Below are 14,460 nucleotides of genomic sequence, written 5' to 3' on the forward strand. Positions count from 1 at the left end.
GACCGTGACGTCATTGCATGTCCTTCTGCCATACCGTCTTTGCAACCGCAACCTGCAACGGAAGATGGTGGGCGGCGCGAGCAGCTCAGCGGACTACAGAGGGTGAGTATAGCAGGTTTTTTTTTTATTTATTATTTTTAACATTACATTTTGTACTATTGATGCCGCATAGGCAGCGTCAATCGTACAAAGTTGGGGACACACAGGGTTAATAGCGGCGGTAACAGAGTGCGTTACCCGCGGCATAACGCGGTCCGTTACCACCGGCATTAACCCCGTGTGAGCGTTGACTGGAGGGGTGTATGCGGGCGCTGGGCAGTGAGTGCGGGGAGTAAGGAGCGGCCATTTATTTCTGGACTGTGCGCGTCGCTGATTGGTCGCGGCAGCCATGACAGGCAGCTGGCGAGACCAATCAGCAAAGGAATAACTACGACAGGCAGACAGAAGGACAGAAAGACGGAAGTGACCCTTAGACAATTATATAGTAGATATGAAAAAATTACAACAAAGAAACAGCATTATTTTGTCAGGGAGTAGCTCCCTGAGGAGAAACAAAATAATTTGTAAAAATATCCTTAACTTTTATGTCAGAAAGGGGATGCCGTGGAGGAAGGACTTGTATTGTAGGCCTACCCACATTAGCCAACATGCCTTCAACACTGTCAGCTGAGGAGCACTCATGAATTCTTGTGAAGTTGTGTAGAACAACACAAGCTTTTATGACTTCATTGACATTTGCCTCACTCAGCTGAATGGCAGACTGGAGAACACGCCATTTGGATGCCGTACTGCCAAAGGCGCACTCCACCAGTTGCCGTGCCCTTGAAAGTCTGACATTAAAGACATGCCACTGGTGGTCAAGTATAAAACAGGAAAAAATGGGGATATAGTCCAATGTAATCAAGAATTATAAATTTATTAGAATATTAACATTACATATAAATAAATAAGAGTACATAGACTAGGATCAGGTAATGAAAAGTGGACAGTATGTCCTGACTACCAATGATCTTATTTTTTGGGGTACAGAAAGTGCAAAAGTGCTGCAAAAACAAACCCATTCAGTCCAACCAAATGATACATAGTAAAAATCCACGTATCATGGTGATTATGGTAAAACGCACACTATACCAAAAGTGGGGACAGGGTTGTACGCTCACATGTGTGCTTACCCATAATGTTACTGAGTCAGGACCTGTGTCCACACCGCCACCGACGCGCGTTTCGCCTCTTTATCAAGGTGCGGTGATGTGCTGTTTGCCTGACCGCCCTTAAATATCCTCACCTTTCCGTGTCCATCTTGATGGCACATGTGTGTGGAACCATGAGCCGGTGATTGCATTACTTCCGGCAAGGTGCGTCAGACATGCGAGCCAGGAGGACATCAATAGATGTCACTGACCCGCACGTCAGCACCCAGTGCCATCGGCAATGCCCCGGAATGCACAGACCGAAGACATCATTTATGAGACATGCACAGTGGTATCGGTCTCTGTGGCACCTTTACACTAATGGTACCTTGTATGGTTCATATTTATCACTGGTGGTCAAGGTTGCACCAGGGATAAGGCCTCATGACATGCTTGGTCAATTGGAAGGCCTCATCTGTCACAAGTACATATGGGACTGCTTCAGCATTGGAGCCTGGGATTTGTCGTGGTGGTGGGAGGTCCAACAGGTTTTCACGTAGCCACCGACCTATAATGGACGCATTGAAGACTCTACAGTCTCCAGTTTGCCCATAGGCCCCTTTATCTACAATTATAAACCTGTAGTTACTGTCAACTACAGCTAACAGAACTACAGAGAAAAACTGCTTAAAATTATAGAATTGGGAGCCCGAGTTCGGCAGCTTACGCACCCTGATATGTTTCCCATCCAGTGCTCCAATACAGTGCGGAAATTGACAACAGTCAGAAAATCCACAGGCTATTTTCAGCCAATCCTCCATTTTGGGCTCCGGCATCACAAGTTCATGTAGTTTGTCCCATATTTGAACACATGTGTTACGCACAATGCCTGAAATAGTGGACCTCCCTATGAGAAATTCAAGATGTAGTCCCGCATAAGATAATCCAGTTGACAGGAATCTGAAAGCAAAATTAAAATTTAACAATTGGCTATGTTACAACGCTTTAAAAAAAACCCTAGTAAACCAAAGTAATATGAGGATCAAAAAAGGCAGGAGACCAGTGTACCTTCCTAAATTTACAATGGATACTAAAATTTATCATTTAATAAATATTTGTATATGATTTATAAAAAATGTATTAATATAATTTTAAAAAGATGCTATGAAAATCAAAATAGTACAAAAAATATCATCAACATACAGTATGTGAGGATGGTGAATACATACCATAAGGTAAGGAGAAGACACTCATCTGCGGATATGCATTTCCGCCTCCTGGTTTCTGGATACGTAATTCCTGGACATGCTGTCTCCAACAAGATATCAAAGGTGGGTATTGTCATGTGACAGTACTGGAAGAATTTGTCCCGATGTGTCCGCAGAGATGAATAGAGTTGGTGAAAATGCCGTTTAGTGAGGCGTTGCTGCAAAAGTGGATGCACCCACATTCTTCTTCTCCTTCGCGTATCAACTATCACGGGGTATGGCTGGCCAAAGCGGCATGACAAGACCCAATTAAATAACACCTGCTGAGTTGGTGTGAATTGCAGGAGGTCAGACATGTTGCCCAAGTACCACCAAAACACCTACACAAGCACAGCAACAAAATTGCCATATGGAGGGTTTCAGCTGTTGTTGAGGCCTTAAATAGGGTTTATGCTGATGATTTAAATTATTTTCAGGCCTCAAAACCGTTAAATGTCCATTTTGTAAGGTTGCGTGAAAAAAAACGCAGTATGGATGCCATACGGATTACATACGGAGGTTAACATGAGTAAAATACGCAGACACACCCTGCCTACGGATGACATATCACTGTTTTGGAATAATTTCTGCATATTACGCCTGTAAAATACGGACCATATTTCCGTACGCTGAGTGTGAAGCCGGCATTATAGTGAGGTAAGGACTGTGTATCATACTTGCCATCTGTTTGCTATTGAGCAGGTTTAGCTTCTGAGCCTGCTCCACACACCCACACGATCTACGTTGATCAAATGGTTTATTGTGCATATGACAATGGACACGGGCTGAATCAGGTAATATCTATTTCATAAACTACTGAACACTTGGAACTTAGCAATTAATATATGCCATCTGGTAATCTAGTACTAAATATTGTATGTGTTATTGATATTATAAAGTCAACTATGTAAGAATCTGTACATCACAAAATCCCCCTATTGTAATACGGCACATATAACTGACCACGATATAGTAACCACAAAAGAACAACCAGTATACTGTGCTATATTAAAAGATAATCTTTATTGAACAACACTACAAAAAACCTGTAGCCACAATTACAATTCTTGTAAGTCTCCAATACCAAAAGGCATGATGGTGTATGTCACTACTTGGTAAGTATAGGAAAATACATCAATGCTGCTTAGATCTACCATTGATATGAAGAAAGTGCCTAGTGCTATATCATACTGAGAACCCCAGGTGGCGCCCTAACATCATGGACACCTATGTAACCATGGGATACCATAACCATAATAAAATAAGACACTTACATAGCAGGGTGACCTTAGCAGCGTGGTTTTCCTAAGCGCTTAGGAAAACCACGCTGCTAAGGTCACCCTGCTATGTAAGTGTCTTATTTTATTATGGTTATGGTATCCCATGGTTACATAGGTGTCCATGAAGTTAGGGCGCCACCTGGGGTTCTCAGTATGATATAGCACTAGGCACTTTCTTCATATCAATGGTAGATCTAAGCAGCATTGATGTATTTTCCTATACTTACCAAGTAGTGACATACACCATCATGCCTTTTGGTATTGGAGACTTACAAGAATTGTAATTGTGGCTACAGGTTTTTTGTAGTGTTGTTCAATAAAGATTATCTTTTAATATAGCACAGTATACTGGTTGTTCTTTTGTGGTTACTATATGTAAGAATCTGTGTATTATCTAATTAAAAGTAAAAGTAAAACTTCCATTAATCTAAAAAGAGTTTGAAGAGCTGGTCAAGGACTATAGGGAGAGACATGACTAGTTTGGTGCCTTCCCCGGTACCACTTTAGTTGATTGACAGGTCTCTCCCTGTGTACACACATGGTAGAAACCTGAAAATCAGCTAGAGCAATGCAGGGAAAAGCTGTCTGGGTGCAGTGCCGGACTGGTCATAACTATAAACGGCCATGCTGGGGCATTTCAGCAAAAATATACCTGACTACAATCATACAGTAGCCACTCTCTAAATCATGCTACTCACAGTTAGAGCTGCATAAAAAAATAACTTGTATTCTGTTTCTATCCTTATTACATTTGCTGTGTATTACATCTCGCAATCACATTCCAAAATGCTTATTGCTGAATTTATAGAGCTCAAATTAAAATGGTTTGTATTGCCATTGCTTCTCTTAAAATTTAGCATTAGCAAGAGGTGCAAATGAGTCCCATATTGTTATCCTAGCCATGACAATGTGATGAGAGTGATAAAGATGAAGAACAGAAATTTGATTAGATTAGAATGTTGACACATTCTGAGACTTTGAAGCTGGGCTTCACCACACACACACACACACACACACACGCACGCACGCACGCACGCACGCACGCACACACACACACACACACACACACACACACACACACATGACCTGAGAGTGCTTAACAAATCTATTAGACTGACTCCTTTAATGCCTCTGATTAACATTAGAAGATTAATGGCTCTGAGATCCCGCTCACCATCACCATGTGTCACAGAAGTATGCTACTATATTTTATTTTTTCCAAATAGATAACATGAATGGTGGAGAAGTCATAAGGGAATTTGGGAAGTCATGTGGGATCAGTGCTAGGCTTTGATCACATGAAGATTTGAGGCAATGTTTTATATGGAAAAGTTCTCTCCATATATAACATATGTATACATAGTGCACTATTTACTCAATGTTCTTTTGTCCCCCAGTCGGCCTGTAGATGTTGTTCTACCTTTTCTATGTGGCATGGAGAAGTAAAGAATATTACACCACTCTATACAAACATGTACAGTAAAAATGACCAAGCAGTACACTATGTACAGTTTGCCTCAACATCTCTAGGCCACTTTTACCTAGACCTATAAAACAATTAAAGCAATAAGACTGTTTTTCCAAGACTCCACCTAATAACCTTGTAGTAGATTGTAAACTAGCAATAGTTTGCCCTGCTATTCAGAGGTTTGACTGCTCATTGCTTATACAGGTACAACATTTTGTGTTTCAATTTTAATTGGATTATACTGCCTACAAAAAAGCAGTAAAATGTAAAGCCTGAAAGGTTAGGAATCTTTATATTAGTTTATTATGCTATGATATTAAATTGATCAAAATAAACCAAACAAAAGTACTATCAATAGCTGTTTATTACAATAATTCACCATTAACATAGTGTTAATATTAGCAAATATTCAATTCTTCTACAAAAAAAATTAAAGTGTATAAAAGTAATATTAATGCACATATAATCTACAAAATGTTCCTTTTTAAACTAAAAATAAGGTATGGATGTGCATTTTTTGCTGGTACTAGTGATTGTCTTGATTTATTCTGGGGTAAAGTCCATTAATGTTCATAGTGTCCTTACGTTGCCAGTAAGAAGCATCTCTTAAAATTCCAGGAAAAGCATAATCCATTCCAGGATGAAAAGGAAGAGATGGAATAAATCCTGATGTAAAGTAAGGGGAAATAAATCCAGGAAGTCCTCTGCTAGATGTGGAATAAGCAAAGCGTAATGGACTCAGCCCAAGTCTTGGATGAAGCATGCTTGTAGTATCGGCACCAACCGATGATGGACTTGTATGAAGAGGAGAAAAGGCAGATTTATTACCTAAACCACCAAAGCCTAATCCAGTAAACTTTAATGCTGAATCTCTTGACAACTTACTGAGGTCTGATCCAGATGGACCATCAATGTCTTTGGTATCATTCTTGTGTTCTTTTCCATTTAAAACCAGCTCTATAGCTTGGACAACATCTCCTTTGCAGTAGTGCAAGATGCTTTCTAAAGTGGTTGGTTGATGGTTGGGAAAAACTTTACTAAGAATATCTAATGGATTTCTTGGTTTTGTGGACACAATAGGAACTTTAACTTTTGGCCACTCACTTTCATTTCCTGATTCCAGATCAGAAGATGACAAAGATGTTGGACTGTCAGCACCTTCAGATCTTCCTTCAGACCCAGGAGATTGAAGAGAATCTTCTTTGCTTGCTGTTGTTAAACCAGAGGACTTTAGTACGTGATCTGCACTGACCTGCTCATTTGGAGATGTTTGAGGAACGGTGGCAATGCTGTTGGAACTTGACAATCTCTCATAAAATGTATCATATTTTCCTTTTGATTCAGCTGAACCTATAGGAAAGAAAAATACAAAAATAATACATAATTTAGCTAACTTCGTTTAAAACTCACTGTATATTGTTATTGAATTATGGATTTAATTATATAAGGTTATGCTCAAGTTTAGCAGCATTCGTGTGCAGAAGCAGTATTTCTTAACAAAGAAGAAATAAAGATTGTCAAGTCATTTGCAATATAAGTGTATGGAATACTATGTGACATGAAGTCCAGTCTTCCCTCTGGGAGTTTGAGATTTTTGAATTTTGTTATAATAGTCTAATAGTTTTAATAATAGTGTAATAATAGTGTAATAGTGTAAGAATAGTCACTATATTATTTGGATTTTGTGAAAGGGGAGATTTCCAGAAATTATGATCTGTAGCAGTCTAATTTTTGGCAGTGAAAATTATTGAACAGTAGATAGAATAAACTACAGTAGATTAAATTTATTTTGCCTCTCCTGAGTGATGTGTTCGGCTCGTTTCACTCTGTTTGCCAATTTCATTCAGTGCATACACTTTACATTCCCATAGATTTCTCTGAGCCAGACACTTGCCTAAAAAGTTCTTCTGGTAGTCATTTGGCTATCCAAAATACTCTTTCTGTGTGCTGAAATCCCAATTTTCTTTAATACAGCCTAATGCTGAATATATATTGCACATTATTCAACTGTTATAGTAGGTGCTAATGGTAAGTGTATCCAAATGTATAGCTGTCTAGCAATGTTTCATATGGTTCAAGTATATATTTTTATCCCTTAGATATACAGCAAGCAGAAATGACAAATATAATGCAATTAGAGCCTATCTCTAATTATCCACCTCTCATATTCCATTTCATAAATTTCTCTAAAAGTAAAGTAGCTAAAGATATCAGTTATAATAAAATATGGAATTGTGTAGTGAAAAACACTTCATGTGTTAAAGAATACTAAAAATTACGATTCAACTCAAAGTAAATATTTGTATTTTCAGGAATCAATAAACTAAATATTTGTAAAAAAAAATTAGATCGTATGTGTTATCATTTTCATAATTACGTACGAATCCATATTTTTAGCAGAAATAGGGAAATATTTAATATTCACTACTTAAATTCTGCTAACAAAGTGGCAAGAATGCATTTCTATCAGCATTTTTTGGAATAGATGTCTGAGCTAATATATGCAAATGAGAAGAGAATACTAATTCTTTAAATGCAGCTCTGGCTGGCTCTTTTAATTTAAAAAAGCAAAAATATGCATATTTGCACAGCGTGGCAACACATTGATTTTTTTTTAATTTTTGGCAAATTATGGTTATAGTGAAAGCACAAGTTTTTATACAAATGGACAGACATGATGGCAAAGAGTAAATAATATCTGCCATAATTACTTATTTGCTCAATTCATTTGCTATTAAGAAATATATGATATAATCATTGACCAATATGAGAAATTATATACTGGCGATTTAAAGGTGTTTTTTCTAACAACTTATTGCAGATAGAAGTAAAGGCATTCTATGATACATAATTATTCAGATGTGAACATCTTTTTCAATCCCAGCAAGAACTTGAAAAATTCACATGAATAGCAAGATATATAGACTTGAGATTAAATTCTAGAAAATTTTGCTTAGTGCCAAAAGCTATTTAGATGTATATTTGAGGAGCTCAATTTTATGCATTAATTTATTGAAGCATCATATTTTTATATTCATTATCAAAAGGTAAGACAAATAAAAGCCTGAGTATTTTATTGGTTGTTGCAAATTATGTCAATAGTACATATGGACTTATTTTGCCAGTAAAAAAAAAACATTCCAATGAAAATAAAACTAATTGTAAAAAAATAAGAATGTTGGTATATAAATTATTAATGTCTCCTGTGTATGTATTATATAAAAAGTATAACTTAATAAAAACTGAAGAAAGCTGCTTATTTGTTTTATATAGTGTTATACTGTGTGCTAAAAATCAAAATGAAATGAGATTCAATCTTATTCTCATTCATACTTGCATCATCACAGAGTTTATTTAATTAGACTTAATATTTATTTGCTGTTTTCTTTCTAAACCAGTTTTTTTTGTTTCAATTATAGCCAGATTTCACTAAAAACTTTTTCACTGCAAAAAGGTGACAATTTCCATTTGGACAGTAATGCATAAGCTTGAATTCTGAAGTTTTCTTATTTTTTTAATTATTATTATTACATTTTGAAAAAAAGAAAGGAAAACTAGAAATGTTGGATTTATTATCAATTATTAAGCTATAAGACTCAAATATCCCAATTCATCATTTGAGGATTTTTTAAGGCACTTTTCTTTTTTGTTTTGTGTTATTCCCTGAGGTTTTGTGCGCAAAATTCATCAAACTGCTGCATGTGGTATATGAATTTTGCTCAAAAGTAAAAAAATGGTCTTTTTTATCTATCATTAACCTTTTTTTTGTTCATAAAAAGTCACAAAAATTACACCTAAGATTCTAGTATACATTTGCAACAAATTTTGTGACTTTTTAAAAAGTCGCAATAGGTTAAGCAAAGACATCTAGAAATCCGTATAACCACAGTGGTGAATTAAAAAAAAAAATAAAGCAAGCACATATAAAACAGACCTCAAATAAGGTGTAAATGAACCAATGTATTTAGCGCAAATAAAAAAGAAGGCTCAAAACACTAAAAACCGGTCTCAAATACAATAGTGAATCGGGGTAAGAAATGCAGGATTGTTAAACACCCGTAAATTTCACCAAAAGCTTATCTTTTAATGGTGCGAAAATATATTTTCTTACATGTTGTATGCATAAACAGAAAAATTAAACAAAAAAACTAAACATGCATACAAAACATATGACTAATTAGGAGAACTAATTGAATTGCTATCACATATCCATAAAAATAAACAGACAGATTTCAAAAGATGGGAACTATCAATTGAAAACTACAAAATAAAAATTATACGTAAAAAATACTCTTTTTTTTGCTATAAATTCTAAACTTGAATTTATGGTGTACTATTTCTCTAAAAGATAGATAGATAGATAGATAGATAGATAGATAGATAGATAGATAGATAGATAGATAGATAGATAGATAGATATTTAGATATATAGACGTGTGTGTGCCATACATATACACATACTGATTTGCAAACTTCATAGCTCTCTTTGCTATATATATTTTGCGGTGAATACATCTGTGGGTAGCATGTGATATTCAATATTTTGGCTACCAAAATAGAACTTGACGTACAGCTACAGCAAAGCAGCAACTTCACGGAAGAGATAGTTAAGGTAGATATGTCTCATAACTCCATTGTGCTATTTGTCTGATACATTAACTTGTTTTAATAGTTTTAATACTGATCCCCCAAATCATCACCCGTAATTATGAACATTTCATAGTACACATCACACATTTGTTGTAATTTGAACTAGATGAAATCTTCGGTAAAGCTTTACTCTGTCATATTTTTTCATTACTTTTTGCGCAAGAAATTGCTTTAATAATGTCCCCTTGCACCTAAACCTTGACTACTGGAAATCATGCTCTCTGTTTTAGAAATATTGAGGCTGTTAGCAAGCATTTTCGATAGCAAATGTGAAAAATTGTGATTTTATTACTACTATTTCTGTGCCTAAATTCAACTGATATATGAGCACAAAGCTATACAAACTCATGCACACACATGTAACATAACAGAACACAACAGCACCTGCAGCCGTAGCCACGTAGCTCTGCTGTCAGGGATCGCATTGCGTCAGAGCACGTTACACACTCAACCATAGCTGATCCTAAGCTCAGTTACATGCTATTTGGGCTTTTCACAGAAAATCTTCTAAGACTTCACAAACTTAATAGGTAGTTAGATAGGTAGATAGATAGATAGATAGATAGATAGATAGATATATGGATGATAGATAGATAGATAGATAGATAGATAGATAGATAGATAGATAGATAGAGCATAAGATAATAGATAGATAGATTTGAGATAGATAGATAAAAAAAATGAAAGCAGCACTCCATCAAGAATTTAGGAAAAAACGATTTAATAGCCCATTAGGGCTCAGCAGCCCCAACGACTTATTAAATCACAGTTTTTCCTAAATTGTTGATGGAGTGCTGCTTTCATTTTTTTTTTTTAGCTATCTGGAGGTTTAGTAATTGCCTGAAATATTTTGCACCCTTACTGACTTTATAATGCCTGTTAGTGTTGCTTCTTGTTTCTCTTGATAGATAGATAGATAGATAGATAGATAGATAGATAGATAGATATGGGATAGATAGATAGATAGATATGGGATAGATAGATATGAGATAGATATGAGATAGATAGATAGATAGATAGATAGATAGATAGATAGATAGATATGAGATAGATAGATATGAGATAGATATGAGATAGATATGAGATAGATAGATGAGATAGATAGATAGATAGATAGATAGATAGATAGATAGATATGGGATAGAAAGAAAGATAGATAGATAGATAGATAGATAGATAGATAGATAGATAGATAGATAGATAGATAGATAGATATGGGATAACAGCAAAAAAGCCATGATGGGCAATTAGACTTGAACACCTTCAAAACCTAATCTACAATGGTGTGCTGCCTCTGATTTTTGGATTTCTAGATATGAGCTAGATAGATAGACAGACAGATAGATAGATAGATAGATAGATAGATAGATAGATAGATAGATAGATAGATAGATAGATAGATATGAGATAGAGAGATAGATAGATAGATAGATATGAGACAGATAAATGATAGATAGATAGATAGATAGATAGATAGATAGATAGATATGAGATAGAGAGATAGATATTAGATAGATAGATAGATTGATAGATATGGGATAGATAGATATATAGATAGATAGATAGATAGATAGATAGATAGATATGAGACAGATAGATAGAGATAGATATGAGACAGATAGATAGATGATAGATAGATATTAGATAGATAGATAGATAGATAGATAGATATGAGATAGATAGATACAGTAGATAGATAGATTATAGATAGATAGATATTAGATAGATAGATAGATAGATATGAGACAGATAAATGATAGATAGATAGATAGATAGATAGATATGAGATAGATAGATATTAGATAGATAGATAGATAGACAGATAGATAGATATGAGATAGATGATAGATATGGGATAGATAGATAGATAGATAGATAGATATGAGACAGATAGATAGAGATAGATATGAGACAGATAGATAGATGATAGATAGATATGAGATAGATAGATAGATAGATAGATATGAGATAGATAGATAGATAGATAGATAGATAGATAGATAGATACAGTAGATAGATAGATTATAGATAGATAGATAGATATGAGATAGATAGATAGATAGATAGATATGAGATAGATAGATAGATAGATTATAGATAGATAGATAGATAGATAAATAGATATGAAATAGGTATGAGAGATAGATAGATAGATAGATAGATATGAGATAGATAGATGGATAGATAGATTATAGATAGATAGATTATAGATAGATAGATAGATAGATAGATATGAGATAGCTAGTTAGATATGAGATAGATAGATAGATAGATAGATAGATAGATATGAGCTAGATAAATAAGTAGAATGTTATAGATATAGGTTTTTTACATCTAAGACATATACTGTATATTGTCTTGATTTAGTAAGCTAAAGCATATTACAGACACAGAGAGAGAGATATTGGTATCAATATAACTAAAGTAAATGGGAGAAAATAATTCTTTATAACATAAAATACTTTTCTATATTGTCACATTTACAAGTGCAGATAGATATATGATAAGTACGATTATTTTTGTCCCTTCTACTCACCTTTAGTCTCTTGCTGGCTAAGGACGGGTAGTGTATCTGTTTTATGTCTACCAGCCTCCCCCTCATCATTCTTTGCTCCAGTATACATGAAATGTTGCACACCCCGAACTTCACATTCTTCCTGAGCTTGCTGTCTTCTGAGAGCAACTTGTGCAGCCATAACTCTTTGACGCTCGGCAATAAGGGTACATTTGGCACAGGCACAGTCCCTCCAGCGGCAAAAACGCTTGTGCCCTTTAAGAGCTGATACCACCCCATGGTTTCGGCATCTTGCACATTTGGGTGTTCGAGGATACAGAGAATTTCCACCTGCTCCTCTTTCCAAAGCCATCCTTGGCGCACAAGCGGCTGCTGCAGCTGCTGCTGCTGCTCTTAAGAGAAGAGTTGGAGGCCTTAAAAATGAAGCAGGCATGGGCACTGAGGGTGGCACTGCCATAGCTGATGCAGAGGAATGAGATGGACAGGGCAGTGGGGCAAGCAAGCCAGGAGGGAGCAGTGGTCTCGGGGTAATATTTGAACTGGAGTTGCTACAGTCCATTGCTGACTGGCAAGTGGAGCAAAGTTTCCGCTCAGCCCTGACTGCCTCCTGGTAACAGACTGAGTTCTTCAATGTGTCAAACACTGGCAAACAAATGTCTTTAGTGTGGATCCGTCCCACAGTCTCCTCCTTAGCAAGCCAGATGTTCTGTGTGATTTCAGCTTTGGCAGGAGAGTCGGGCAATAAGATGCTTTGAATAGAGGCGTAGCTAAAATTGTATGGGGATTTCACAGGCACTGACCATTCTTGGAGGAGCTGCACTATTAATAGCATGCAAATAGTGAGAAGAACTGACATATGCTTGAAAACTAGAGAACAAGGGTTTAGACATGACCAGATGAGCGACTGCATGAAGAGCAAGCTATAAACTGCTGTAAATAAATCATTTCTATATAATTAGCAAGTTTATAGAAGTTTTTACTAAGGACATGTCTGCACTTGAATCTTTTGAAGCATGACGTTGAGAAAAACTGCTCATTGTAGCAGAACTTACTAGTGAAAACAAAATACACAATATAAATTGTACTTATATTTGATTATGTAAAATTAAATTTCTTTAAGAAGGAATTCAGTATTCTAGAAATATGCTTTAGCTATGTATATTTCCAATAACAATCTACTGTGTTGTGTTTAGCATCAGAAGACCAAAATCAGAAGGCTAAACAGATAGAAGTAATTAGCAAGTTTCTTAAAAATGTGATAAAACAATAGCAGATTTTACACTTGGAATCTATTTTGACCTGTCTTCCTAAATGTTTTTCTGCCCTTACTACAAAAACCTTTCAGGATATAAGATTTTGAGCAGGAATGAGCACTTTATTGTGAAAGTCAAAATAAATTACAGGATAAATAAAATGCAGATTTTTCAAATAGTGGTGCTTCGGAAGATAAAGATCGAGATGACCATTACTTACCTACTGGGAATATTGATTTTTTTTTAAATTAACTTAATAGAGGAGTAACTTTTTCTTCTGGGCCTCAATGTAAAATTAATCGGGACAATAACAAACAATGTACACCAACTCATAACACATTTGTACATCCCGTGTACAGATCGACTGTGATACCTTCTTTGAATTGTTCATCTTCAGATGTTATGTAACAAATTGCCAATATTAGTTTGACAACGAGGTTGATACAGAAAAAAGTTTAATTTGACATAAATGAACAAAAATCTCTTTCTTCATATTCCTGAAGCCATAATACTTTTATTTTTTCATCTACATTGCACAAAGAGGACTTGTTTTTTTTTCACAGGAAGATGTGTGCGTCTTCAGGACACCATTTCAGAGTAGGAATAACTTAAATTTCTTATATTAACAATTTAAGGGGAGAACTACAATACATTTTACGCCATTCACATTTTTCACAAAAAGGTTCTAACTTTTCATTCTGTGGGGCAGTGCAGAATATAGAGATATCACATTTATTTTGCATCATTGTCTAAGAGCTGTAGGTTTTTCATCAAGCTTTACATAATTGCTGATACGGACGGCTTGTCATAATCTCAGACCTACAATTTTTTTTTAATTTTTCTGTAAGCAGACATATGTAAAGGGTTTCTGTAGGACAAGCTGTAATTTTTCATTGATGCAATTGTTAGGTACATGT

The 14,460-nt window shown here is 35.5% G+C and overlaps 1 protein-coding gene across 1 annotated transcript; it reads right to left on the reverse strand.

Moving 5' to 3' along the window:
- Positions 1-5,473: 5,473 nt before the first annotated feature.
- Positions 5,474-12,992, reverse strand: DMRTA1 (DMRT like family A1). Its single transcript, XM_077251252.1, has 2 exons — positions 12,312-12,992; positions 5,474-6,475 (listed from the first exon to the last, which is right to left on the reverse strand). The coding sequence occupies exons 1-2, from the start codon at positions 12,847-12,849 to the stop codon at positions 5,652-5,654; spliced, it is 1,362 nt and encodes a 453-aa protein (XP_077107367.1). The 5' UTR covers positions 12,850-12,992; the 3' UTR covers positions 5,474-5,651.
- Between the last annotated feature and the right edge of the window lie 1,468 nt (positions 12,993-14,460).

This window comes from Ranitomeya variabilis, chromosome 1 (genome assembly GCF_051348905.1).
Source record: "Ranitomeya variabilis isolate aRanVar5 chromosome 1, aRanVar5.hap1, whole genome shotgun sequence".
Classification (NCBI taxonomy): Eukaryota; Metazoa; Chordata; class Amphibia; order Anura; family Dendrobatidae; genus Ranitomeya; species Ranitomeya variabilis.

Excerpts from the sequence above, each read along its gene's own strand:
- DMRTA1 (XM_077251252.1), bottom strand. The coding sequence starts at position 12,849 with ATGGACTGTAGCAACTCCAGTTCAAATATTACCCCGAGACCACTGCTC. Across the intron at positions 6,476-12,311 it reads TAGCCAGCAAGAGACTAAAG|GTTCAGCTGAATCAAAAGGA; the intron begins GTGAGTAGAAGG and ends TCTTTCCTATAG.